Source organism: Mobula birostris, chromosome 9 (assembly GCF_030028105.1).
Source record: "Mobula birostris isolate sMobBir1 chromosome 9, sMobBir1.hap1, whole genome shotgun sequence".
Taxonomy (NCBI): Eukaryota; Metazoa; Chordata; class Chondrichthyes; order Myliobatiformes; family Myliobatidae; genus Mobula; species Mobula birostris.
Window position 1 is genome coordinate 147,169,610 of NC_092378.1, and position 25,520 is coordinate 147,195,129.

Sequence of the window (25,520 nt, forward strand, 5' to 3'; positions counted from 1 at the left end):
CGCCGTGTAGGTTTGCTGCAAAGTCTTGAATGTGTGGCACAGGGTAGCGGTCTGGCGTTGTAGCCTCGTTCAGTCTGCGGTAGTCACCGCATGGCCTCCAGCCCCCCGTTGCCTTGGGCACCATGTGCAGGAGGGAGGCCCATGGGCTGTCGGACCCTCGTATGATCCCCATTTCCTCCACCTTCTTGAACTCCTCCTTCGCCAGTCGGAGCTTGTCCGGGGGAAGCCTTCGAGCACGGGCGTGGAGGGGTGGTCCCTGGGTCGGGATGTGGTGCTGTACTCCGTGTCTGGGCATGGCTGCCATGAACTGCGGTGTCAGTACTGATAGGAAATCCCCAAGGAAGGGTCCCGGCTATGTGTTCTGCGTTCCTGTCTATCCCTCAAGCGAGGCTCTGCGTTCCTGTCTCTCCTGCGAGCAAATCAAGGCTTTGTGTTCTCGCCCAGCCCAGGAGTATCTCTTCCAGCCCAGTGCTGGAGTCTCTTGTACTGTCCAAGAACCTCGTCTAGTGCAAGTCACATCCAAGAACCTCACCTAGTCCACGCCACGTCCAAGTCAAGGCTTTGTGTTCTCGTCCTGTCCATGTGCCTCAACCAGTCCTGTAGCCATGTCATATCCTCAACTAGATCCGGAGTCTGAGCCCAAGTCAAGACACAGGTTTCGGTTCCTTGTCCAGTCTCTGGCTCGGAGTCCTTGTCCAGGTTCCAAGTTCCAGGTTCCTAGTTCCTCATCCAGTCCCGCCCCTAAATCTAGTCCATTTCCTAGTACTTCAGAGTCTGTGTCTTGCATTTGGATCCGCTCCCAGCGCCCCCCTTATGACAAATACAGAAGGAAAAGAAACTTATCAGCCTGATATTGCCTAAGCCCAATGAGCCAATGACACTCCAACACTGACCCACTCATACAACGACCGCTCCGCTTGTTCCTACCTGATTATTATTCACCTTTCCAATACATCCCGTTCACTGATTGGATGCAACCAGCTCCGCAATCTGCCATGAAGCACTACTGTTTTGTAAGCTTCAGCCACATACCGAAGTGATATCACTGCTTCCTCGTGTGCTCCTTCTCGCTGATTGGGTGCAGTTTTGGGAGAGAGGGAAGAATAAGATTCATGACTTAAATTGTTGGCCTGGGTTAACATTGCTTATTTAATTAATTATTTGTTGAGCTACTTTGCAGAACAGGCTTTTCCAGCCCATGTGATCACAGAGAGAAGTTATAAACTCCTTAGAGGCAACAGTTGCAAATAAACCCCGGTCACCTGTTCTGCAAAGCCTTGTGCTAACCATTACACTACCGTGCTGCCCCATTGATATTTGTGTTGAGAAGTTAAAATAAAAGCTCCAAATTAATTAAGAGTTGAGTAGTGAATTGCCTAACGTGAGTCTGGTAGCGATAAGTCACCACTGTCACTCCATTAGATAGAAAGCATATTTCCTCATTTTTCATCAGTTTTAATTTTGGTAGCAGGTTGCATTGACAACTTGTCTGAATAACTGTAGGCATCCTTTTGAGTAATGGGGAATCTTGGAGGCAAATGCAAAGGTTCACCATGTCCACTCTACGGGAATTTGGGATGGGCAAGAAAACTATTGAAGGTAAAATCATTAAAGAAGCCCATTTCATGATAAAAGTGTTTGAATCCCATAAAGGTAAGTCCAAGTGAGTAAACATAAAAAGCATAAAACATAGAACATTGCTGTATAGTAAAGGCCCTTCAGCCCACAATATTGTGTTGTCCTTTTAACCTACTGTAAGATTATTAATCTAAACCTTCCCTCTGACATAGCCCTCCATGCTTTGATTGTCCATGTTGCTCTCTAAGATTTTCTTAAATGTCTCTGATATATCTGCCTCCACCAGCACTTTTCATGCACTCACCACTCTCTGTGTGAATACTTACTAACATCTCCTCCGTACTTTCCATCAATCACCTTAAATTTATCCCCCCTCATATTAGCCATTTCCACACTGGGACAAAGTCTCTGGCTGTCCACTCAATCAACGTCTCTTGTAAACCTCCATCAAGTCACCTCCCAGCTTCCTTCACTCCAAAAACAAACGCCCTAGCTCATTCAGTCTATCCACAGTGGAATGGGAAGCAGTGTGTTTCATCAGTGCATTAAAAAGTACCAGGAATATGTATTCCAGAAAAACCCCTTGGTGTCTCAATGTGTGTTTGCTCAGCCTTTAGCTCACTGGTTACTGACCTGACTGATGTTTGTCTTTGTACTAAACTATGCTGCCAAAGTCAAGAACTAGACATCAACAAAAAGAGTCAATTCAGGATACTTAATAAAGAGTTGAAAGTTCAAATTTATTGCGCAAGTACATTATGTCAGCTGATAGTACCCTGAGAGTCATTTTCCTGCAGGCATTCACAATAGAACAGTGAAATACAATAGAATCAATGAAAAACAACACTCAAACAAATACTGACAAGCAACCAATGATGCAAATTGTCTAAATATAAACAGATAATAATAATAAATAGCCAGAACTGGAAAATAGCAGCAATGACAATATTCATGGTGATTAGTATAAAAAAATTTACTTGGTTTCATTCATGACTATTAATACATATCAACAATTTCCTGAAATATCCTGACATAAGTGCCCAAATTTCAGAAAATGTGTAAAACATATCCCTTACCTTAAAGAGAAATCATAAATGATGCCCTGTTCTCAAAATATCATCCTACTAATTGGTTGTAAACTATATATGAAATTGTAACATTGTGCATCTCGCATCTAATCACCACAAACATATAACCACAATATATGAGGGGTGATTGATAAGGTAGACGGAATCAATTTTAGAAAACCTAGCACATTTACTTTTCAACATAGTCCTCTCCTACATTTACGCACTTCATCAGCAGTCATGCAGCATACTGATCCCTTCTTTGTAGAAGTCGGCATCTTGGACCTCCAGAAAGTGGTCCACAGCAGGAGTGGTTGATAAGTTTGTAGCCTAAAGTAGCAGGACATGAGTTATTAACTTCTAATTTTCCACATAATCACTCAAAGAGTTGCACTGCACGTGCATGTAACGAGAGATATATAACTTGCCGGCTGGTGGAGTAGTGGCATCAGCGCCGGACTTCAGAGCGAAGGCTCACGAGTTCGAATCCAGCCAGCTCCCTTGCATACTTTCCATCTATGCTGGGTGGAGCATCAATCTAGCAACTCAGGCTTGTCAAAATAGGAAAGCCTGCTAAAAACAGGCCGTTATGACAGCTGCCCGATGACTCCAGTCGGAGTTAAGGGCTTTCTTCTTCTTCTTCACTGACTCGTCATTAGTTGGATCTTCTAGGTGTAAGTGTATTTTTGCTGCAATCAATTGCAAAACCTTGACTGCACACAGGTCTCCAAACATAGATCTCCATTCAACTAACTAAGTGACTTCTAAAACCATTTGGCTGCACCCATGATGATTTGGTGAGCCATATTAAAGGGGGGAAATACTTATGTGATCAATTATTTTGTTTTTTTTAGTATTTGTAATTAATTTAGGCCACTTTGTAGAGAACTGTTTTCACTGTAACATAAAAGAGTCTTTTTGTGTTACCAGTGTCAAAAAAGCCAAATTAAATCCATGGTGATTCAATGTTGTAAAACAATTAAACACAGAAAACTTCCGGGGGGGGGGGGGATGAATAATATCTATAGGCACTGTACATAACATATAGAAATCAATAAGTGAAAAACACCAGAAATATGCTGAATTCAAAGAGGAAACTGAAAGACTATTCAGGACACTTAATAAAGAGTCGAATGGTATTCAGCATTTTTAGTAACTTGTGAATGATCTCTGTCTCTGCAGGCCAAGAATTTAATCCAACCATTCAGTTAAGTGCTGCTGTTGGCAATATCATCTGTTCCATAGTTTTTGGTGATAGATTTGATTATGATGACCAAACATTCATCAGTTTGATAAAGAGAATAAATGAAAATGTTCAGCTTGCTGGTTCTTCAATGGTTCAGGAAAATAAGACCCTAAGACCATAAGACATAGGCGCAGAATTAGGCCATTTGACCCATAAAGTCTGCTCTGCCATTCAATCACAGCTGATCCTTTTACCCCTCCTCAGCCTCACTCCCCAGTCTTCTCCCCATGACCTTTGATGCCATCGTCAATCAAGAACCTATTAAGCTCTGCCTTAAATACCTCCACAGCTGCCTGTGGTACTAAGTTCCACAAATTCACCATCCTCTAGCTCAAATCTCATTGTTCACCAGAAGTGCAACCACACATTCAGTACCATTACCCGTACGTCTGCTCGTTGATGGAAATATCTGATCACCCAGTCATGTGGCAGCACTCAATGCATAAAGACATGCAGACATGATCAAAACATTCAGCTGGTGTTCAGATCAAATGTCAGAATGGGGGAAATGTTAGCTTGACTGTGCAATGATCGTTGTTGCCATAAGGGGTGAGTTCAGTATCTCAGAAACTGCTGATCTTTTTGGATTTTCACACACAGTTTCCAGAGCTTACAGAGAATGATGCAAAAATTAAAAAAAGAAACAGCTAGTGACAGCAGTTCTGTGGGCAAGAACGCTTTGTTCATGAGAGAGGTCAGAGCTCCGCTCCAAGCTGACAGGAAGGTGACAATAACTGAAATAACCACACATTGCAACAGTGGTGTGCAGAAGAGCATCTCTGAACACACTCCACATCGAACTTTGAATTGGAAGTATCGCAGCAGCAGAAGACCAGCAGCATATGGTTTATTAGGGACGGGAGCTACCCAATAAAGTGACTACTGAGTCTGTTTCAATTGTTGTTTATTTGGAAAAAGTCCCAGCAGATATTTTTGGGATTTGCAAGTACCTGCCCTTCAATTCATGAACAAAGCAACTTATATAGTCGATTAGTGAGTTTGTGACAGAGAAATGTTCTCCATTGGTCTATCAGTAAGCCACCATTGTGTACCATCCAGTCGTTCCACACACTGGTCAGGCATGGCCTTTGGACTCTGTGGATCTGTCCTTTCAGACATACGTTTCTGATCAGAACAACTGTGGTAATAAACACCTATCAACATCTGTAATTAACATCAAAGATCAACTTTATTTGCCATACAGAGTAGTGTGCCAAAGTCCCAGGCTCAAATATGTAGCTACAGTGCCTAAGACTTGCGCAGTACTGTATATTGGTTAAAGTAGAAAGGTGGCTGGGAATCAGAAATGAGAGCACTTAGATTTGTTTTAGCTCAGTAATATTAAGTGTTATTTGAAAACTGGGAAGACATAATATACAGTACTGTGCAAAAGACTTAGCCCCCCTAGCTATAGATATGTGCCTAAGAATTCTACACAGTACTGTACATTTGCGTGTATTAGGAACTTGTTGTGGTGAGTTAACATATAACATAGAACATAGAATATTACAGCACAGTACAGCCCTTTGGCCCACAATGTTGTGCCGACCCTCAAACCCTGCCTCCCATATAAGCCCCCACCTTAAATTTCTCCATATACCTGTCTAGTAGTCTCTTAAACTTCACTAGTGTATCTGCCTCCACCACTGACTCAGGCAGTGCATTCCACGCACCAACCACTCTCTGAGTAAAAAACCTTCTTCTAATATCGCCTTGAACTTCCCACCCCTTACCTTAAAGCCATGTCCTCTTGTATTCAGCAGCGGTGCCCTGGGGAAGAGGCACTGGCTATCCACTCTATCTATTCCTCTTATTATCTTGTACACGTCTATCATGTCTCCTCTCATCCTCCTTCTCTCCAAAGAGTAAAACCCTAGCTCCCTTAATCTCTGATCATAATGCATACTTTCTAAACCAGGCAGCATCCTGGTAAATCTCCTCTGTACCCTTTCCAATGCTTCCACATCCTTCCTATAGTGAGGTGACCAGAACTGGGCACAGATCTCCAAGTGTGGCCTAACCAGAGTTTTATAGAGCTGCATCATTACATCGCGACTCTTAAACTCTATCCCTCGACTTCTGAAAGCTAACACCCCATAAGCTTTCTTAACTACCCTATCCACCTGTGAGGCAACTTTCAGGGATCTGTGGACATGTACCCCGAGATCCCTCTGCTCCTCCACACTACCAAGTATCCTGCCATTTACTTTGTAATCTGCCATGGAGTTTGTCCTTCGAAAGTGTGCCACCTCACACTTCTCCGGGTTGAACTCCATCTGCCACTTCTCAGCCCACTTCTGCATCCTATCAATGTCTCTCTGCAATCTTTGACAATCCTCTACACTATCTACAACACCACCCACCTTTGCGTCGTCTGCAAACTTGCCAACCCACCCTTCTACCCCCACATCCAGGTCGTTAATCAAAATCATAAAAAGTAGAGGTCCCAGAACAGATCCTTGTGGGACACCACTGGTCACAATCCTCCAATCTGAATGTACTCCCTCCACCACCACCCTCTGCCTTCTGCAGGCAAGCCAATTCTGAATCCACCTGGCCAAACTCCCTGGATCCCATGCCTTCTAACTTTCTGAATAAGCCTACCATGTGGAACCTTGTCAAATGCCTTACTAAAATCCATATAGATCACATCCACTGCACTACCCTCATCTATATGCCTGGTCACCTCCTCAAAGAACTTTATCAGGCTTGTTAGACACGATCAGCCCTTCACAAAGCTACGCTGACTGTCCCTGATCAGACCATGATTCTCTAAAAGCCTATAGATCCTACCTCTTAGAATCTTTTCCAACAGCTTTCCCACCACAGACGTAAGGCTCACTGGTCTATAATTACCCGGACTATCCCTACTACCTTTTTTGAACAAGGGGACAACATTCGCCTCCCTCCAATCCTCCGGTACCATTCCCGTGGACAACGAGAACATAAAGGTCCTAGCCAGAAGCTCAGCAATCTCTTCTCTCACCTCGTGGAGCAGCCTGGGGAATATTCCGTCAGGCCCTGGGGACTTATCTGTCCTAATGTATTTTAACATCTCCAACACCTCCTCTCCCTTAATATCAACATGGTCCAGAACATCAACCTCACTCATATTGTCCTCACCATCATCAAGTTCCCTCTCATTGGTGAATACCGAAGAGAAGTATTCGCTGAGGACCTCGCTCACTTCCACAGCCTCCAGGCACATCTTCCCACCTTTATCTCTAATCAGTCCTACCTTCACTCCTGTCATCCTTTTTCCCTTCACATAATTGAAGAATTTTCTTTTACCCTGCTTGCCAAGGCCTTCTCATGCCCCCTTCTTGCTCTTCTCAGCCCCTTCTTAAGCTCCTTTCTTGCTTTCCTATATTCCTCAATAGACCCATCTGATCCTTGCTTCCTAAACCTCATGTATGCTGCCTTCTTCCACCTGACTAGATTTTCCACCTCACTTGTCACCCATGGTTCCTTCACCCTACCATTCTTTATCTTCCTCACCGGGACAAATTTAGCCCTAACATCCCGCAAGAGATCTCTAAACCACATGTCCATGGTACACTTCCCTGCAAAAACATCATCCTAATTCACACCCGCAAGTTCTAGCCTTATAGCCTCATAATTTGCCTTTCCCTAATTAAAAGTTTTCCTGTCCCCTCTGACTCTATCCTTTTCCATGATAATGCTAAAGGCCCGGGAGCAGTGGTCACTGTCCCCCAGATGCTCACCCACTGAGAGATCTGTGACCTGACCCGGTTCATTAGCTAGTACTAGATCTAGTATGGCATTCCCCCGGTCGGCCTGTCCACATACTGTGACAGGAATCTGTCCTGGACACACTTAACAAACTCAGCCCCATCTAAACCCTTGGAACTAATCAGGTGCCAATCAATATTAGTTGGTGGGACATGCAACTAAAAGAGCAGCGATATTTAACAAAATAGAGACTAAAAAATATGTAAAGAATAAAGTTAAAATATGAGATAAAATGTGCATAAATGCATAAACACCAGCATGTATTTACAATATAAACAGCATTATAAAAAGTGATTTAAGGTGTTTAAGGTACAGTGCAGTGATGGGGGTAACAGATAGAGGAATGTAGGGGTGGTCTACAGTAACTGGAATGGTTGATCAGATTAACTGCCTGGGTGAAGACACTTTTCAGATGGCATGACATTTTTGTTTTAATAGCCTTATAGCATTTTCCTGAAGGGATTTTTTGGAAAAAAATATTTTGATGAATGGGTAGTGCCTGCAATGATTTTTCTAGCACACCCAATTTCACATTTTTAACGATTTGTTGCCATTTCTCTAATCCATGCAGGCTTTTGGTATTGATGATCAATTGCTTGTTTTGATGTTGAACTGGCTCTCACGACCAGACTGTGTAACAGTTTCTTCCCCCAAGCTATTAGACTCCTCAATTCCCAGAGTCTAGTCTAACACCAACACACACACACACACACGCACAGATCCACACCCAACACTCCACTCCCTTTGCAATTTTTGCTCATTTCTTTCTCAATTCCTGTTAATAGATTGTTTACATTTATATCATTTATTATTATATTGCAATTTGTCCTTTGCTCTGCCTAATGTCTTGTTTATTAATTATTGTACTTTCTTGCACTGTTTTGTGCACCTTATGTAGTCCTATGTAGGTCTGAAGTCTAATGTAGTTTGGTGTTGTTTCAGGTCATCTAGTGTAGGTTTGTGTTGTTTCATATAGCACCATGGTCCTGAGGAACGTTGTTTTGATTTTACTGTGTACTGTACCAGCAGTTATGGTTGAAATGACAATAAAAGTGACTTGACTTGACATAGAATAGAACTTTATTGCCATTGCTCAAGACAATGAGATTACGGTGCTACTCCTGCCCCTACAAAACAGATATTTATAATGAATATGATATGGCTTAATTTGTTTTTTAAAAATCCCATATTTGCCACTAAGAGGGCCTGCAGCAAATTTATATCTTCCTTCTGTTCAAGGAACAATACATGCCCCAAATAGAGCATCTCAAAGTTCAGAGGTATCTGGGACCTAAGTACCTTAACTAATGTTCTATGAATACCTTCCCAAAATAGACTTAATTTAGGGCAATCCCAGAAAATATGAAAATGATTTGCCTCCTTGGAGCCGCACCTTCTCCAACACATCACATTTGTATCTTCATATTTTTCCTGATATGGGGTCTTGAAGTATCTTATAATGTTTTTCCAACAATGTTCTCTGCAAGTCAAAGAATTAGTCGAGGACCATTGAAAGCTGCAGATTTTCCCCAAGCCTCCTCTGAAGGTACCAACCCCGCTTCTTTCTCCCACTTCTCTTTAATATACAGTGTATTTACATTTTTAGCATGGGAGAGGGCATTATATAGGCGAGAAACTGATTTACTAGGTATTGAACTGCAAGCCAAATTCAGAATCTTGAAAAATTCTAATTCTACTGTTGATAGGTCTGAAATCAATCACTAGAAAATGGCTAAATCCAATACCACCTACATTAGAAGATTGGTACGAAATTATCTTGGAAATATTTAAAATGGAAAAGTTGACTTACTCCCTGAGAACTCAGAAAGAAAACTTTTATCAAATCTGGAATAAATGGATTGAATATATAACCCCAATGCGAGCAGACTTTAGATGACTCTCCTAATGATTTATATTGCTCTTCTCATCAACACAGTAATATTGCTAACGTAAGCACCCTTAGTCTAAATGTTTGTTTTTTTTTGTTTTTTTTTGGAAAATAGAGAATTAACACAAGTAAAGGGAAAGATTTGGGAAAGGGATAAAAAAATGAAAAAATTAAGTAAATAAGTACATAGGAATTGGATAATTATGTCTGCGGGCAGGAGCAAGCATGAACAATTTAGGATATAAACACCTACAATGGTTGGTATATAGGCTTGTATACAACATTTTGGACCAGTGGAAATGGTCCAGAAGGGTTGTGTGGAAACTATTGTTACCATTTTTCTTAACAACTAATTTCATTACTTAACCTAATAGGTTAGATTTACCACAGTACATAATTATCTATTTAAATGTTTATTTTCCTTTTATATCATCTCAATGTGTACTTAAGAATGTATAAATAATTGTAGTTTTATACATATAAAAAAATGGAAAAGGTTATATGTGTGAAAAAAGTACATGATATTTGTGAATTCCTTATCCAAATAAAAATAAAATTAAAAAAAAAATCCCATATTTACACGCAACAAGTGATTTTATCGTCCATAACAGTCAAATGCCATTGTTAAGCTGGGGTGCAGCATTATTCGGCTGTAGAAAACCCCCGAGAAGAAGCTGTTTTTCAGTCTTATTGTCTTGCCTAAGAGTTTCTGTATCTCCTACCAGATGGCAGGAGATTGAACAGACTGTGTTCAGGATGGGTTGGGTGTGTAATAAGGTTATGAGCATGCCGTTAACATTTAGAGTTGTAGCTTGTCTACAAGTCCAGTAGTTGAGTCCCAGTGATGTGCTGAGCCACACTAATTACTTGTTACAGTGGTGTGTGATCAGTTTTACTGCAGCTAGACTACAACACTGTGATTACGTATGTCAGTATGCTCTCTATCGCACTTTGATAAAAATTGGCCAGCAATGTTTGGAGCAGATTAGCTCTCCAGAAGCACCTCAGGTAGTATAGTCACTATGATAGAGTCACAGAAAAGTACTGGGTCAGCCACAGGCCCTTTGGCCCATCTAGTCCATGCTGAGCCATTGAAACAGCCTACCATGTTCCTCAGTGCCCTACCAGTCACCATGCAAGACCTACCCTGGTTGGTCCTACCAAAGTGCCACACCTCGTGCTTGTCTGCACTAAATTCAATCTGTCATTTTTTGCGGATTTTTTCCAGTTGGTCCAGATTCCGCTGCAAGAGACCAAGAGAGCTTCTCAGTCATGTTCATCCACAAAAACCTGAAGCTGGAATTCCTTTCCACTAGCTCACCTTTTATGAATAACAGGGCTTGATTGGCCAGGACCTCTTGCCCTCCTGAAGTCAATTATCATTTTTTGTTTTCTTGATGTTGAGTGATCGGTTGTAGTTCCTGCACCAATCAGACAGAGTTTCAGCACCTCCTCTCTGTTTGGTATTGCTTGTGATTAGGCCAATCACAGTCGTGCCATCTACAAATTTGGTGATTGACTTTGTAGCATGAGTGGGAGTGCAGGGATAGGTGAAGAGAGAGTGGATAAGGGGATTCAGTGCACACCTCTGTGGGGCACCGGTATTCAGGGTTGGGGGAGGGGTGTTGATGTGCACTTGCCTAGTATCACCATGTTGGAAAGATTAGTGAAGAAGTTCAAGATCAAGTTACAGATCGATATACGAAGACCTACATTGTGGAGCTTGGCAGCACTTGTTCGGTAGTGTTTTGTTAAAGGCCGAGTTGTAATTAACCAAAACCAGCCTGATGTATGTGTCTTTGTGATTTTAGTGTTCCAACACAGTATGAAAGGCTATTGAATTGGCATCTTTACTTGATCTTGTAGACAAACTGGTGCTAGTTCAAGGTAGCCAGCATGATATCCTTGATGTGGGACATGACCAATCTTCCCAAGCACTTGGCAACTATGGGAGTGAGTGCCCCTGGTCTGTGGTCATTAGGACATGTTGCCACTGACACCCCAGGGATTAGTATGACGGTGGCTGCTTTGAAGCATGCTGCAACTAGAGCCAGGGGCAATGAAAGTAGTCAGAACTTCCTGCTATTTCAGAACAACACTACTGATAGCAATGTTTTTATTTATAGCTTTATAATTCTTTTTCCCATACTGGGATCTCTACCCGGTTCACACAAGAAAATAAGGAAAAATGAAATAATGGTTGGGCAGTTTATCAAAGACTTCATAACCAAGAACTACCAGACACTGGATGCAAACAATCCAAGGAGCTTTATTGATGTGTTCATGTTAAAACAGCAGCAGGTATGTTCCACACCAGCTCATAGTTTGCATGTTACCCTTTTTATAGAATTCCACAGTTATTGAAGTACTTTGAATTTAATCCCTCAGGACTATGGTGGGAATCAAACTCCTGTCTCTAAGGTCCTGTATTCTAAAAGGAGGATGAGGTAACCATGGCTGACATGGAAGTCAAAGACACCAGCAGCATGGAAAGTGTCAGGGGGTAGACGTGAGCATTTACAGAGAGAAGGCGCTTGGGAAGCTGAAAGGTCTGAAGGTAGATAAGTCACCTGGATCTCATGGATGACACCCCAAGGTTCAGGAAGAGCTAGCTGAGGAGTTTATGGAAGCATTACTAGTGATATTTCAAAAGTCACCAGATTCTGAAATGGTTCTGGCGGACTGAAAAGTTGCAAAAATCACTTCAATATTTAAGAAGGGTGAGAGGCAAAAGACAAGAAATGATAGGCCAGTTAGCCTGACTACAGAGGTTGGTAAGCTGTCGGAGTCCATTACTGAAGGTAAGGCTGCTTAAAAAGATAAGATCCCATGGTATTACATGATTGATACTAGCAAAGATAAACAACGGGAGACAAAGAGTGGGAATAAGAAGGGTGTTTTCTCTTTGGCTGCTGGTGACTAGTGGAGTTCCATGGGGGATGGTGTTGGGACCCCTTATTTCACATTATACATCAATGATCTGGATGACTGAATTGATGTCTTTATGGCCAAGTTTGCAGAAAATATGAAGATATGTGGAGGGACATGTAGTGTTGATAAAGCAGGGAGCCTTCAGAAGGAGTTGGGCATATTATGAGAATGGGCAAAGAAGTGGCAGATGGAATAAAGTGTAGGAAAATGTATGGTCATGTACTTTGTTAGATGAAATAAAAGCAGAAACTTTTTTCCTAAGTGGGGAGAAAATTCAGAAATCAGAGGTGCAAAGTGACTTCGAGTCCTTATACAGGATTCCTCAAATGCTAACTTGCAGGTTGAGTTGGTAGTAAGTAAGGCCAATGCAATGTTAATATTCACTTCTTGAGGGCTAGAGTATAAGTGCAAGAATATAACGCTGAGGTTTTATAAGGTATCGCTCAGACGCATTTGGAGCATTGTGAGCAGTTTTATCTAAGAAAGGATGCTCTGGAATTGAAGAAGGCTCCAGAAGACGGTCTCAAGAATTATTCTGGGAATGAATGGGTTCACACATGAGGAGCATTTGATGTCTGCAGGCCTGTATTTTTTCCAAGAATGAGGGGATCTCATTGAAATCTGTTGAATATTTGGAAGTGTGAATATTGAGAGTGTGGTTGTAAAGAGGATGATTCCTGTAGTTCCTATATTGGACGGGGGCGCGGGGGTGGTGGGGGTTCTAGGACCAGAGGGCACATCTTCAGAACACAAATAACAGTGATGTAGAGTAACTTATTCAACCAGAGGGTGGTGAATTTGTGGAATTCTTTACCAGAGTTGGTTGTGGATGCCACGTCATTTAGTATATTTGAAGCATAGGTTTATTTCCTCTTGATTAAGTAGAGTGTCAAAGGTTTTCGAGAGAAAGTAGCAGAATGGGGTTGAGAGGGTTAATAAATTCATCATGATGGAATAGTGGAGAAGACTTTATGGACCAAATGGCCGAATTCTGCACATGTATCTTATGATCTTACCATCTTTTACAGGAATCAGGGAACCCAAATACATATTTCCATGAAGACAACCTGATATTCACAGTAGCCGACCTGTTTGGTGCTGGAATGGAGACAACTTCGACCACCCTTCGTTGGGCTATGCTACTGATGATTAAGTATCCTCAGATTCAGGGTGAGGAGCATCTGATTGATGACTGTTTTTCCTCATGTGCGAATCTGTGCTCTCACCCTGCTGCTGAGTGCATTAACTATTGTGTTCCAGAAAATGTCCACAATGAAATCACCACCATAATTGGTTCAGATCGTTTCCCCAGAACTGAAGATTGGAAAAATTTGCCGTACACTGATGCAGTGATCCACGAAATCCAGAGATTTGCTAACATTGTGCCATTGAACGTCATGCACTCAACAACAGAGGACTTGAACTTCAAAGGATATTTCCTTCCAAAGGTACGTGAGGTGAAATGAGTGACTGATTGCCAGCAATTGTTCTTTGAAAGGGCAAATGGACTGTTTGTGACTAAATATTTAAAATTTCTTTGTGCAATTTTATATAACATATAAAACTGAAATATTCAACTTTTTGGAAGCATCAAGCATGGGTCAGGGGATGAGATGCAGAGGGCAGCTTGCAGTAAAATGGACTTTGTTTTTGTTCTAATTGTGTCATACTTGTATGATTTTGTACCATGAACATTGTTGTTGTGAACGTTCTATCTCTGGAAATCTCACTCCACTCTTTCAGGAGGGACGGAGGTAAAGACAGGAAATTATAGAACAGTTAGCCTGGGGTTGGGAAGGTGCTTGAGTCCATTATGAAGGATGATGCTTTGGGGTACATGGAGGCCCATGATATAAAAAAGGCCAAAGTCAGCATGGTTTCCTTCAGAGGAAATCTTGCCTGACAAATCTGTTGGAATTCATTGAGGAAACAACAAGCAGGATAGACAAAGGAGAGTCAGTCGATGATGTTTACTTGGATTTTCAGAAGGCCTTTCACAAGGTACTGTATATGAGGCTTCTAAAGATATGATGATGGTGAAAACCTTGTGATCCTATGTGCCTGTGATGTTGCTGCAAGCAGATGTCTTATTGCATCTGTGCATACTCGTACTTGGACATCGGATGATAATCTCGACCCGAGATGAAGCCCACACCCTGTCCATCACAGGCGAAGCCCTTCTCACTGTTGAACACACTTATGTGGAATGCTAGCACAAGGAAGTAGCACCCATCATCAAAGGCCCCCATCATCCAGGCCATGCTCTCATCTCTCTACCACCATCAGTCAGGATGTTCAGAAGCCACAGGTCCCACACTACACAGTGCAGGAGCAGTTATTATCCTTCAGTCATCAAGCTCCTGAAATGGCATGAATAACTTCAGTCACCAATGCTCAGAACTGACTCTACAACCTACAGACTCATTTTCGAGGATTCTTTACAACTAATGCTTCCTGTGTTATCTTCATTTGCAGTGATTTTCTTCTTCTTTGTCAGACTTTGACTGCGCATAGTTTTTTTCTTTGATTATGATTATGATTATGAAGACACGCAGTCCTCTTTTATTGTCATTTAGTAATGCATGCATTAAGAAATGATACATTATTTTCTCTGGTGTGATATCACAAAACACAGGACAAATCAAGACTGAGAAAACTGACAAAACCACATATTTATAACATATAGTTACAAACAGTGTAACAATACCATAACTTGATGAAGAAGTCCGTGAGCACAGTAAAGTTCAAAGTTTCTCAAATGTCCCACAGCTCACGCAGACGGGAGAAGGAAGAAAACTTCTCCCTGCCATGCCGACCACAATCCGACTCTGAATCATCTGAAAACTTCGAGCTCTGATCAGCTCTCCGACACTGAGTGCTGTGCGCCATCTCTATCCGAACGTTTCGACCTCCTTCTCAATCGCCAAAAGCAGGAAAGGCCGCGGATTTTGAGGCCTGCCCTCCGAAAGATTCCGAACCACACAGTAACGACAGCAGTGACCGGGCGTTTCAGAAATTTCTCCAGATGTTCCTCTGTGTTTTCACGTCCATTCTCCATCAACTCAGAATTGTCTACGGCCCCTATTTAACAGATACAATATCATTTTTCACCGGAGAGCTGCGCACACGCAGGCGCGCTGCCATCTTCAAATTCTGTTATATTTCTATTTTCCTGTACATGCGTGCAAGAAAATGAATCTCAAGGTAGTTCATTGTAGCATATGTGTCACACCCTGGTAAAGGTTTCACTGCTGATGTTGTAGGGTATTTCATCTAATGGTCTTCCTGTAGAAGCAGAGTTTGTGTTGTTGTTAAAGATAACGGGTGCTTCAAAATGTTAGCCATGCAATCAGGAGAGAAGGCTGGGGAAGCGGGTTTGTTTTGCTCCTGACACTGGTGTGAGCCTTGATTTTTGTTCCGCAGGAGGTAAAGATAGAAGACGCTGGAGAGAACCGATGATAGGATTCAATCCGGTGGGGATTATTTTTCGATGGAGCAAGGTGCAGGAATCTGCTGAGGATCAGTGAATATGTATTTTGGAAGAGTAGAGATCCCACCTGTGCATATTTGACTGCTTAATTATAATGGGCCCTTTTTTTGTTTTTTTCTTTTTTTTACTAACTCAAGTTAATATTCATAAAAATACTTCCTTTAATTATATGGGGTATGCAGTCTGTTATTTCCTGGCAACGAGCTGTAACAGGCCAGGAAATCACACAGCATTCACACAAACTGGGCCATGGATTGGAGAGACATCCCAATCTCACGGATTTGGCAGGGTGTACACCCTAGACGTACACGACCGAAGAATGGTGGGTTTCTTGGTGCTGAGCTGAGAGACTACCAGCAAGGGATAAGGAGCTGTTTCCTGAGATGCCCAGGAAGAAAGGAAGTTCATACTTTGATACTAAACTGACATCAAACTTTGAACTTTTGCAGTAAGGCTAAGAGATATAAATGGTATCTGAGGGAGTCCTCTCTCACCCAGAAATGGTAAGCACCTGGAATAAGTGTATGTTGAACTAACTGAGATATTGGAGTAAGCTTGATTAAGCAGGGATACTTTAAGAAGCTGCTTTACTCAGGACTGACAGTAGAGGTCTGAGTAGCTCTGAGAGACTGATACTGTATGCTGCCTTCAGACACAACAACTTGAGTCTCAACGTGGACAAGACCAAAATGATGATTGTGGACTTCAGTGAGGTGGAATCCAACCACTTCTCACTGCACATAAACATCTCTGCTGTAGAGTTAGGAGCACCAAGTTTCACAGAGTGCACATAACTGACAATCCAACCTGGTCCCTCAACACCACCTCAGCATCTCCACTTCCTGAAGAGATTGACCCAGTGAGGCTTCTCCTCCATTCTAATGAATTTTTACAGAAGCACCATCGAGGGTGCTCTAACCAACTCCATCACTGACTGCTACAGCAATTGCAAGGCGTCTGACTGCAACTCCCTACAGAGGGCTGCGAGAACTGCAGAGAAGATAGTCAGGTTCTCTCTTGCACTCATCACAGATACTTATCAGGAGTGATATGTCTGCAGGGGCTCAGACATCGCTACTGATCCTTCTCATTTATCCAGCAATCTCTGACCTTCGACCATCAGGCAGGAGGTACAGTGGTATTAGGAGGATATCTATCTGGATCTGAAACTACTGAACACCCCGTCACAACCCAGGACTCATCACACATGAAGGGCCAGCAGCGTTATACTTTTTAACTTGTGTCATAACTGTACCTTATTATTTCTTAATTTAATCGTGGAAATATAATTTGTGCTATGTGTGCGAGATTTCTGTACTGAGTTGTGCAGCTTGGTCCAGAAGAATGTTATTTCGTTTGGTTAAATGACAATAAACTGAACTTGAATTTGAAACTTCAGATAAGTGAGTGACAGAGAGGGAATTTCAGAGGTCAATGCACTGCTGGTTCCGTAAGGTTTTATGGCCAGGGAAGGTGTTGGGGATAAGCTCCTACTACCTATTAAATGCGAACTAAATAAGTATTTTGCTTCAGTCTTCACTACGGAAGATACTGTCAGTATGGTGGAAGTTCCAGGCGTCAGGAGTCATGAAGTGTGTGGTTGCCATTACGAAACAGAAGGTTCTTGGGAAACTGAAATGTCTGAAGGTAGCTAAGTCACCTGGACCAGATGGTGAACACCCCACAGTTCAGTAAAGCTGGCTGAAGAGATCGTGGAGGCATTAGTAATGACCTTTCAAGTATCACTAGATTCTGCAATGGTTCTAAATAGCTGGAAAATTGCAAATGTCACTCTACTCTTAAAGAAGGGAGAGAGGCAAAAGAAAGGAAACCATAAGCTAGTTAGTCTGACCTTGGTGGCAGTGAAGATGTTTGAGTCGATTATTAAGGATGAGGTCTCAGGGTACTTGGAGGCACATGATAAAATATTTGACAAAGGAGAGACTGTCTAAAATTTTTCCTAATGTTGATAGTCAGTGTGATAGATGTAAAACTGAGACAGCTACATTGACACATATGTTTTGGTCGTGTTCTGTATTGAAACAGTTTTGGAAATCTATTTTCTCTCCAATTTCTAAAGCTTTAAAAATTAATTTACAACCTAATAAGTTTTGTTCGGTATAATCCCTCAATATATTCATCGTTTTTCTATATCAGGCCAACATGTAATTGCATTTGTTATATTATTGGCCAGAAGGGTTATTTTTTATTGAAATGGAAAGATGCCTCTGCTCCCACTTTGATACAATGGTTCTCTCAGGTGATGCTATGCCTTAGTTTGTGGAAAATCAGAAGTTGAACTTTTCATCCTCGATTTGACTTTGAGAAAAGGTGAGGTTCTTTGCCTGCTCCTATTATCTGATTTGAGTTAATTAAGATGGTTTCCTTCTGATTCTTGTTTAACTGGATTTGAGTTGGTGAATTGATGCTTTTCTTTTATGGAAGATTATATGGTGCATAGCTCCAGGGTTGTGATGTCAATGGTTATTTTTCTCTCTTTTCAGTTTCTTTTTTGTTAGCAGTTTTTTTTTTATTTTAGTTAGTAGGGGTTCTTTTTTTCCTTCTTTCTTTTTTCCAAAAAAAAATTCTACAACACTTTATTTTTCTTATTATTACCTGTATTGATATATTGTTTAGCTTTCTTAATCTGTTATAGGTAATTTAATTCCTCATTGTACATATTGACATGCTGCCTTGATTACTTAAATGTATTTTGTTGATCTCAATAATAAACAATAAAAAAGATTTTAAAATGAAAAAAAAAATGAGGACACAGTTGATCTTGGCTGAGTGAAGGACATTGGAGATCTGCTGGAAGTCCAAATGTATCTGAAGTGTGGAATAGTTGCCAAGTTTGTAAATTCTGCTCCAGTGAACATATTTTCAGTGATAATTATCAAAGGGAATAACAACCTAATTTGTAAATTACGATCATAGGGCAGTAGAATTCTTAACCAGAACATTATACTTTCATAATCAGAACAAAAATGAGTTTCTTTATGTAGAATGTGATATTTGTCACCGGGCTAAACTATAAAGAAGCAATCAATGGTGGCTTCCTAATCACAAAGCATACATTCCTGCAAGTTCCAAAGATTAGAAAGATAGAAACATAGAAAACCTACAGTACAATACAGGCCCTTCAGCCCAAAATGCTGTGCCAAACATGTACTTACTTCAGAAATCACCTGGGGCTACCCATCCCCTGTATTTTTATAAGCTCCATATACCTACCCAGGAGTCTCTTAAAAGAACCTATTGTATCTGCCTGCACCACTGTCGATGGCAGCCCATTCCACGCACTCACCATTCTCTCCATAAAAAACTTACTCTAGACATCTACTCTGCACTTTAAAACAGTGTCCTCTCGTGCTAGCCATTTCAGCCCTGGGAAAAAGCCTCTGGCTATCCACACGATCAATGATGATGATGATAAGGCCAATGCACCGTATGCCATCTTAACCACAGAGTCAAACTGCGCAGCATCTTTGAGTGTCCTATGGACTCAGACTGCAAGATCCCTCTGATCCTCCAAACTGCCAAGAGTCTTACCATGAATACTATATTCTGCCATCTCCATCATATTTGACCTACCAAAATAAACCTGCTCAGACTTAACTGGGTTGAACTCCATCTGCCACTTCTCTGCCCAGTTTTGCATCCTATTGATGTCCCGCTGAAACCTCTGACAGGCCTCCATGCTATCCACAACTTCCCCAATATTTGTGTCATCAGCAAATTTAGTAACCCATCCCTCAACTTCCTCATCCGGGTCATCTTTAAAAATCATGAAGAGAAGGGGTCCCAGAACAGATCCCTGAGGCACACCACTGGTCACCAAACTCCATGCAGAATATGACCCATCTACAACTACTCTTTGCCTTCTGTAGGCAAGCCAATTCTGGATCCACAAAGCAATGTCCCCTTGGATCCCATGCCTCCTTACTTTCTCAATAAGCCTTGCATGGGGTACCTTATCAAATGCCTTGCTGAAATCCATATACACTACATCTACTGCTCTGCCTTCATCAATGTGTATAGTCACATCCTCAAAAAATTCAATCAGGCTCGTAAGGCACAATCTGCCCTTGACAAAGCCATCCTGACAATTTGCTAATCATATTATACCTCTCCAAATGTTCACAAATTCTCCCTCTCAGGATCTTCTACATCAACTTACCAGCCACTGAAGTAAGACTCACTGGTCTATAATTCTCTGGGCTATCTTACTCCTTTTCTTGAATAAGGGAACAACATATGCAACCTTCCAATCCTCCAGAAACTCTCCTGTCCCTACTGATGATGCAAAGGTCATTAGCACATCCTCTTTCTTGTCTACATGCTCAAGTTTTTCAGTCCACTGCAAATCATCCCTACATTTGCCAAGGTCCTTTTCCATAGTGAGTACTATTGCAAAGTATTCATTAAGTACCTTTGCTATCTCCTCCGGTTCCATACACACTTTTTCCACTGTCACACTTGATTGGTCCTATTCTCTCACATCTTATCCTTTTGCTCTTTACATACTTATAGAATACTTTGGGGTTTTCCTTAATCCAGCTCACCAAGGCCTTCTATTGGCCCCTTCTGGCTCTCCTAATTTCATTCTTAAGCTCCCTCCTGCTCACCTTATAATTTTCTAAATCTCTATCATTACCTAGTTTTTTGAACCTTTCATTAGCTTTTCTTTCCTTGACTAGATTTTCAACAGCCTTTGTACACCATGGTTCCTGTACCCTACCTCACTGAGGTACACCATGACTGGGGAAAGTCCGTCTGTCCCCCTCAAAACCAAACATTGTTTCGTTTGGTTGTATATCTGTTTTCAGATGGTTCTGAAAAGGGTCGACTCGTTGCGTGTTGCTCTGATGGGAATCATCAAATATTCCCATTCAGGACCACTGCAGCTGATATCCGCAGTCAAAGCCATACATACTGCAGAAAGCAACATCGTCTCAAGACAGTTCAAAAATTATCGAAACTCAGAAATGACAGATACCAGACTGTAGGCTGAAGTCGCAAGTGCAGTTCCCCTTTAAGAAATAGGAAGCGAGGGAAGTGTGCTGGGCTGCAGGTAAGCTCGAAATGCACAGGCTTCAGACCCCCACTCCGACAGTCCTGTGAGCGGATGTTCAGTCTCTGGAAAATAAAACTGAAGACATCACAGCAAAATTGCTGTACCAGACAGATACTGGGGACCACTGTGCTTCATGGAAACATAGTTACCCCCGCCATTTCAGATGCAGCACAGTAGTTCGATGGCTTCACCATTAACCATAAAGACAGGACAGCTCAGACTTTTAAAGACAGAGATGGAGTATACTTTATGATTAACTGCACAGACATGGCAGTTCTGTCTCAGTACTGCTCAACTAATCTAGAACATCTAGCAGTCATATGTGGTCCTTTTTATCTGTCAAGGAAGTGTTCTGCCACCATCCTTGTCTGTCTGTTTGTCTAGGTACCATATCTGATGCGGTCGTTGGTGACCATGGTTTTCCAGACAGATCTATCCTTCGTTCTTTGGATAATTTCCATTTCCTCAATGTGTAGCCACCTGGCTAGGTTTTTGATGTACCTAAGCCAAGGTCTTCCTCTAGGTTTGCTCCCCTCGATCGTTCCAGAGAGTATGAGTTTTTCCAGTTCACCTTTCTGCATGATGTGTCCTAGGAATCTGAGTTGTCTTTCTCTCATGGTTGGTATGAGTGATCTAACTGCTTGGGCTCTTCTGAGAACTTCTTCATTTGATGTGTGTGTGGTCCATGATATTTTTAACATTTTCTGGTAGAACCATAATTCAACTGCTGCTCGTCTCTTTTCCATTGCTGGGGAAATAGTCCAACATTCACTTCCATAAGTCAGGATAGAATAAACGTAGCACTGCAGTATTCTGTTTTTGGCGTACATACTCATCTTTCTGTCTGTTAATATGGTCTTCATTTTTTGGAAAGCTTCTTTCGCCATTGCTATTCTGTATTTGATCCGTGTCGCAACTGCCATCACTTGTTATTAGGCTGCCAAGATATCTGAATTTGTTGACTTGTTTGATGCTTGCATTTCCGATCTTGATCACACATGGTGGGATGTTTATCTTTCTGGAGATGACAATACTTTCTGTCCTCCTGGTGTTGATTGAGAGGCCTCTGCGATCACTTTCTGCTGCCACTATAGTGAGTAGTTCTTGAAGTTTTGTTTCTGAGTCAACTATTAACGTCATGGTCCCGTCCGGCAATGCCCCATCTTGCTATTATCTCCTTGATTAGGTCTTAATCCCCTCGTTTGATTTCCAATTATTCCCAGTTTTCATTAATTACAGCACAACTGCTTTCCATCAGCGAACTGAGGATAAGAACCCTGGCGTCACTGTCATGCTTCGCCAGTTCGTTGGTCCATTCCAGTGTGTGTAAACCTCGTTTCCTGATTCCTTCAGACTGTTGGTTCTAAGCTCCGCACCATTCCCTGGATCACCTACATAAACCTGTCTCCGTGTAAAGATTCTCCTGAATACCTGTTCCACGTTCGCGGCTGCGCTAACGCCTCACGACCCTGTCTCCGTGCCTGTGTCCTGCTCTTTGGTTCGTCCCCAGCCACGTGCTTGCAACAGAACGACCTGGCCAGAATGAACCCAGCGGACACGGACCCCGTGCAACAAGCCCTCGCCAGCCAGGGCTACCTACTGGGCGCCCACGACCAACTGCTCAGAGAGGTCACGAAAAACCTTCTTGCGCTGTCCATCAATGTAAGGAAGGACAGTGCGCCGGTCACCGGGTATCCGCTTCCCTTACTCCGTCCCTTCCAAGAGCCCCGTCTGACCAAACCACACAGCCTGGGATGGTTATGCCCCTTCGAGAGCCGTACGTACCCGAACCGGAACCCTACGCTGGGGACCAAGGGTACTGCCGGGCCGCCTTCTTACAATACTCTTTGGTCTTTGAGTAACAGCCACTTATGTACACCTCGGACATATCAAAAATTGCGTACATCATGGGGCTGTTACGAGGGGATGACTTGGCATAGCCCACCGCGATCTGGGACAACCGACCAGAGGTCTGTTCCTCTTTCTCCTCCTTCGTCTCCGAAATGAGGAAGGTCTTTGAACAGCCCATTCACGGTAAGGACACCACTAAGCGCTTGCTCACTCGCTGTCAGGGTTCGCGAAGCGTAGCAAAACACTCCATCGAGTTCCGAACATTAGCGAACGACTCTGGGTGGAATGACGAGGCACAACGGGAAGTGTTTCGGCAGGACCTCTCAGATAAGATAAAAGATGAATGGGCAGCGAGGGATGACGCGGACAGCCTGGACTCTCTGATCTCTCTAGTCAGCAGGCTCGATAATCGACTTCAAGAGCGTCTGAGAGAGAAGACCAGTCGCCCCATTCCTCGGGTCATCCCATGTTAACCTTAACATCTTGAGCCAGCCTCCCTTCCCCGGCCGCTCCAAGTATAGCTCCTGCTCCGACCGTCCCCACTATCCTGGGGGAGGAACCGATGCAGCTGGGATGGAAAAGTCTCTCCGCTGCCGAACGACTTCGGAGGGAGAGCTGGGAATGTTACCATTGCGGCCAGCCTAGACATTTCCGGGATACCTGTCCTCTGCGGCCAAAGGGAGGGCTCACCAGTAGAACGGGGGACCCTGGTGAGCCGGACGACACTCCATTCAATCCCCCAGACACGGATGCAGATCCCGGCTACCGTGAACTATCAACAGCAGTCCCTGTCCCTATCCGCCTTGGTGGATTCTGGTGCCGAGGGAAATCTGCTGGACGAGACCATAGTCTCCCGGGCCGGAATACCTAGGGAGCCATTAAGCACCCTTCTGGAGGCCCAGGCGCTGGATGGAAAACTGCTGGCTTGGGTTACCACTGTACGCACCCCTGACCTTCATTCTGTCCGGAAACCATCGAGAGGAGGTAGGATTTAATCTCATCCACTCTCCTCAAGCTCCTGTAGTTCTAGGATATCCCTGGCTGAACCACAACAACCCCTACATCGACTGGTGTACCGGGAGGATAGCCAGTTGAAGCCCGTGTTGCCACGCCACCAGTCTGCGGTCGGCCCCATCACCTAGGGAGGCTACCGCGACCTCGCCTGCCTTGGAACCCCTCGACTTGTCCGGAGTCCCTGCAGAATACCATGACCTGGGACATGTATTTGGCAAACAACGGGCTCTTTCCCTACCTCCGTACCGACAGTATGATTGCGCTATCGACCTTCTCCCGGGGGCGTCGTTATCTATCAGTTGTCTGTATAACTTGTCCTGACCGGAGAGAGCGGCCATGGAGAAATACATTCGTGAGTCCCTCGCGGTGGGCATTATTCGACCTTCATCCTTCCCGGTGGGCGCCGGTTTCTTCTTTGTAGAGCAAAATGACGGGTCGCTTTGTCCCTGTATTGATTAGAGGCCTAAACAATATAACAGTTAAAAATAAGTACTCACTGCCCCTCATTAACTCGGCATTTGAACCACTTCGCGGAGCCACCACCTCCTTGAAGTTGCACCTTCGAGGCACCTACCATCTAGTCAGGATGAGGGAGGGAGAGGAGTGGAAGACGGCCTTTAATACACCATTGGGCCATTTCGAATACGTGGTCATGCCGTTCGGCCTCGCTAATGCCCCCGCCGTTTCTCAATCCCTAATAAATGATGTGTTGAGGGACTTTATTAACCGCTTCGTGTTCGTCTACCTAGATGATACCTTATTATTTTCTATCAGCCTCCAGAAACACATTCACCATGTCCGTCTAGTCCTCCAGAGACTGCGGGAGAACAAGTTATTTGTGAAGGCGGAGAAGTGTGAGTTCCAGGTTCGCTCGGTCAGCTTCCTGGACAACATCGAGTGCGGGCAAGTGAGGGCAGATCCCGAGACAATCCGGGCGGTGGAAGAATGGCCCAGACCCACGACCCGCAAACAACTTCAGCGGTTTTGGGGACTTGCAAACTTTTACCGCCGATTCATCAGGGATTACAGTCGGGTGGCGGCGCCCCTCACCCGACTTTCTTCTCCCACAACACCTTTTCTTTGGGACTCCGAGGCCGATTCCGCTTTCACGGAACTGAAGAGACATTTCACGACAGCGCCCATCCTGGTCCAACTGGACCCACCCCTCAATTCGTTGTTGAGGTTGACGCCTCCGTCTCTGGAGTGGGAGCAGTCCTGTTCCAACGATCGAGTCCGGTCGAGAAGCTTCATCTTTGTGCCGCCTTTCCTCGCCGGCTGTCCCCCACCGAGTTGAACTACGACGTGGGGAATCGGGAACTACTGGCGGTCAAGCTAGCATTGGAGGAGTGGAGGCACTGGCTGGAGGGGGCGGAACACCGGTTTCTTGTTTGGACTGATCATAAGAACCTGGGATTTATTCAGACCGCCAAACGTTTGAACTCCCGGCAGGCCCGTTGGTATTATTTTTTGGATGATTCAAGTTTTCTCTCACATACCGTCCAGGGTCCAAGAACGGGAAACCTGACGCGCTCACCCGCCAATACAATTCCAAGGAGGACACTTCCAGTCCAAAGACTATCCTCCCACAATCCTGTGTGGCGGCAACTCTCACCTGGGAAATTGAG

General features: G+C 43.4%; 1 protein-coding gene across 1 annotated transcript in view; it reads left to right on the plus strand.

The window, feature by feature from the left end:
• LOC140203168 (cytochrome P450 2K1-like) overlaps window positions 1–25,520 on the plus strand; it is a 94,805-nt gene that overhangs the window by 16,214 nt on the left and 53,071 nt on the right. Inside the window, exons 4-7 of the mRNA XM_072269073.1 lie at window positions 3,828–3,996; window positions 11,668–11,833; window positions 13,492–13,633; window positions 13,724–13,911. Of these exons, the coding sequence (XP_072125174.1) occupies window positions 3,828–3,996; window positions 11,668–11,833; window positions 13,492–13,633; window positions 13,724–13,911 (665 nt within the window). The remainder of the gene's footprint in view (window positions 1–3,827; window positions 3,997–11,667; window positions 11,834–13,491; window positions 13,634–13,723; window positions 13,912–25,520) is intronic.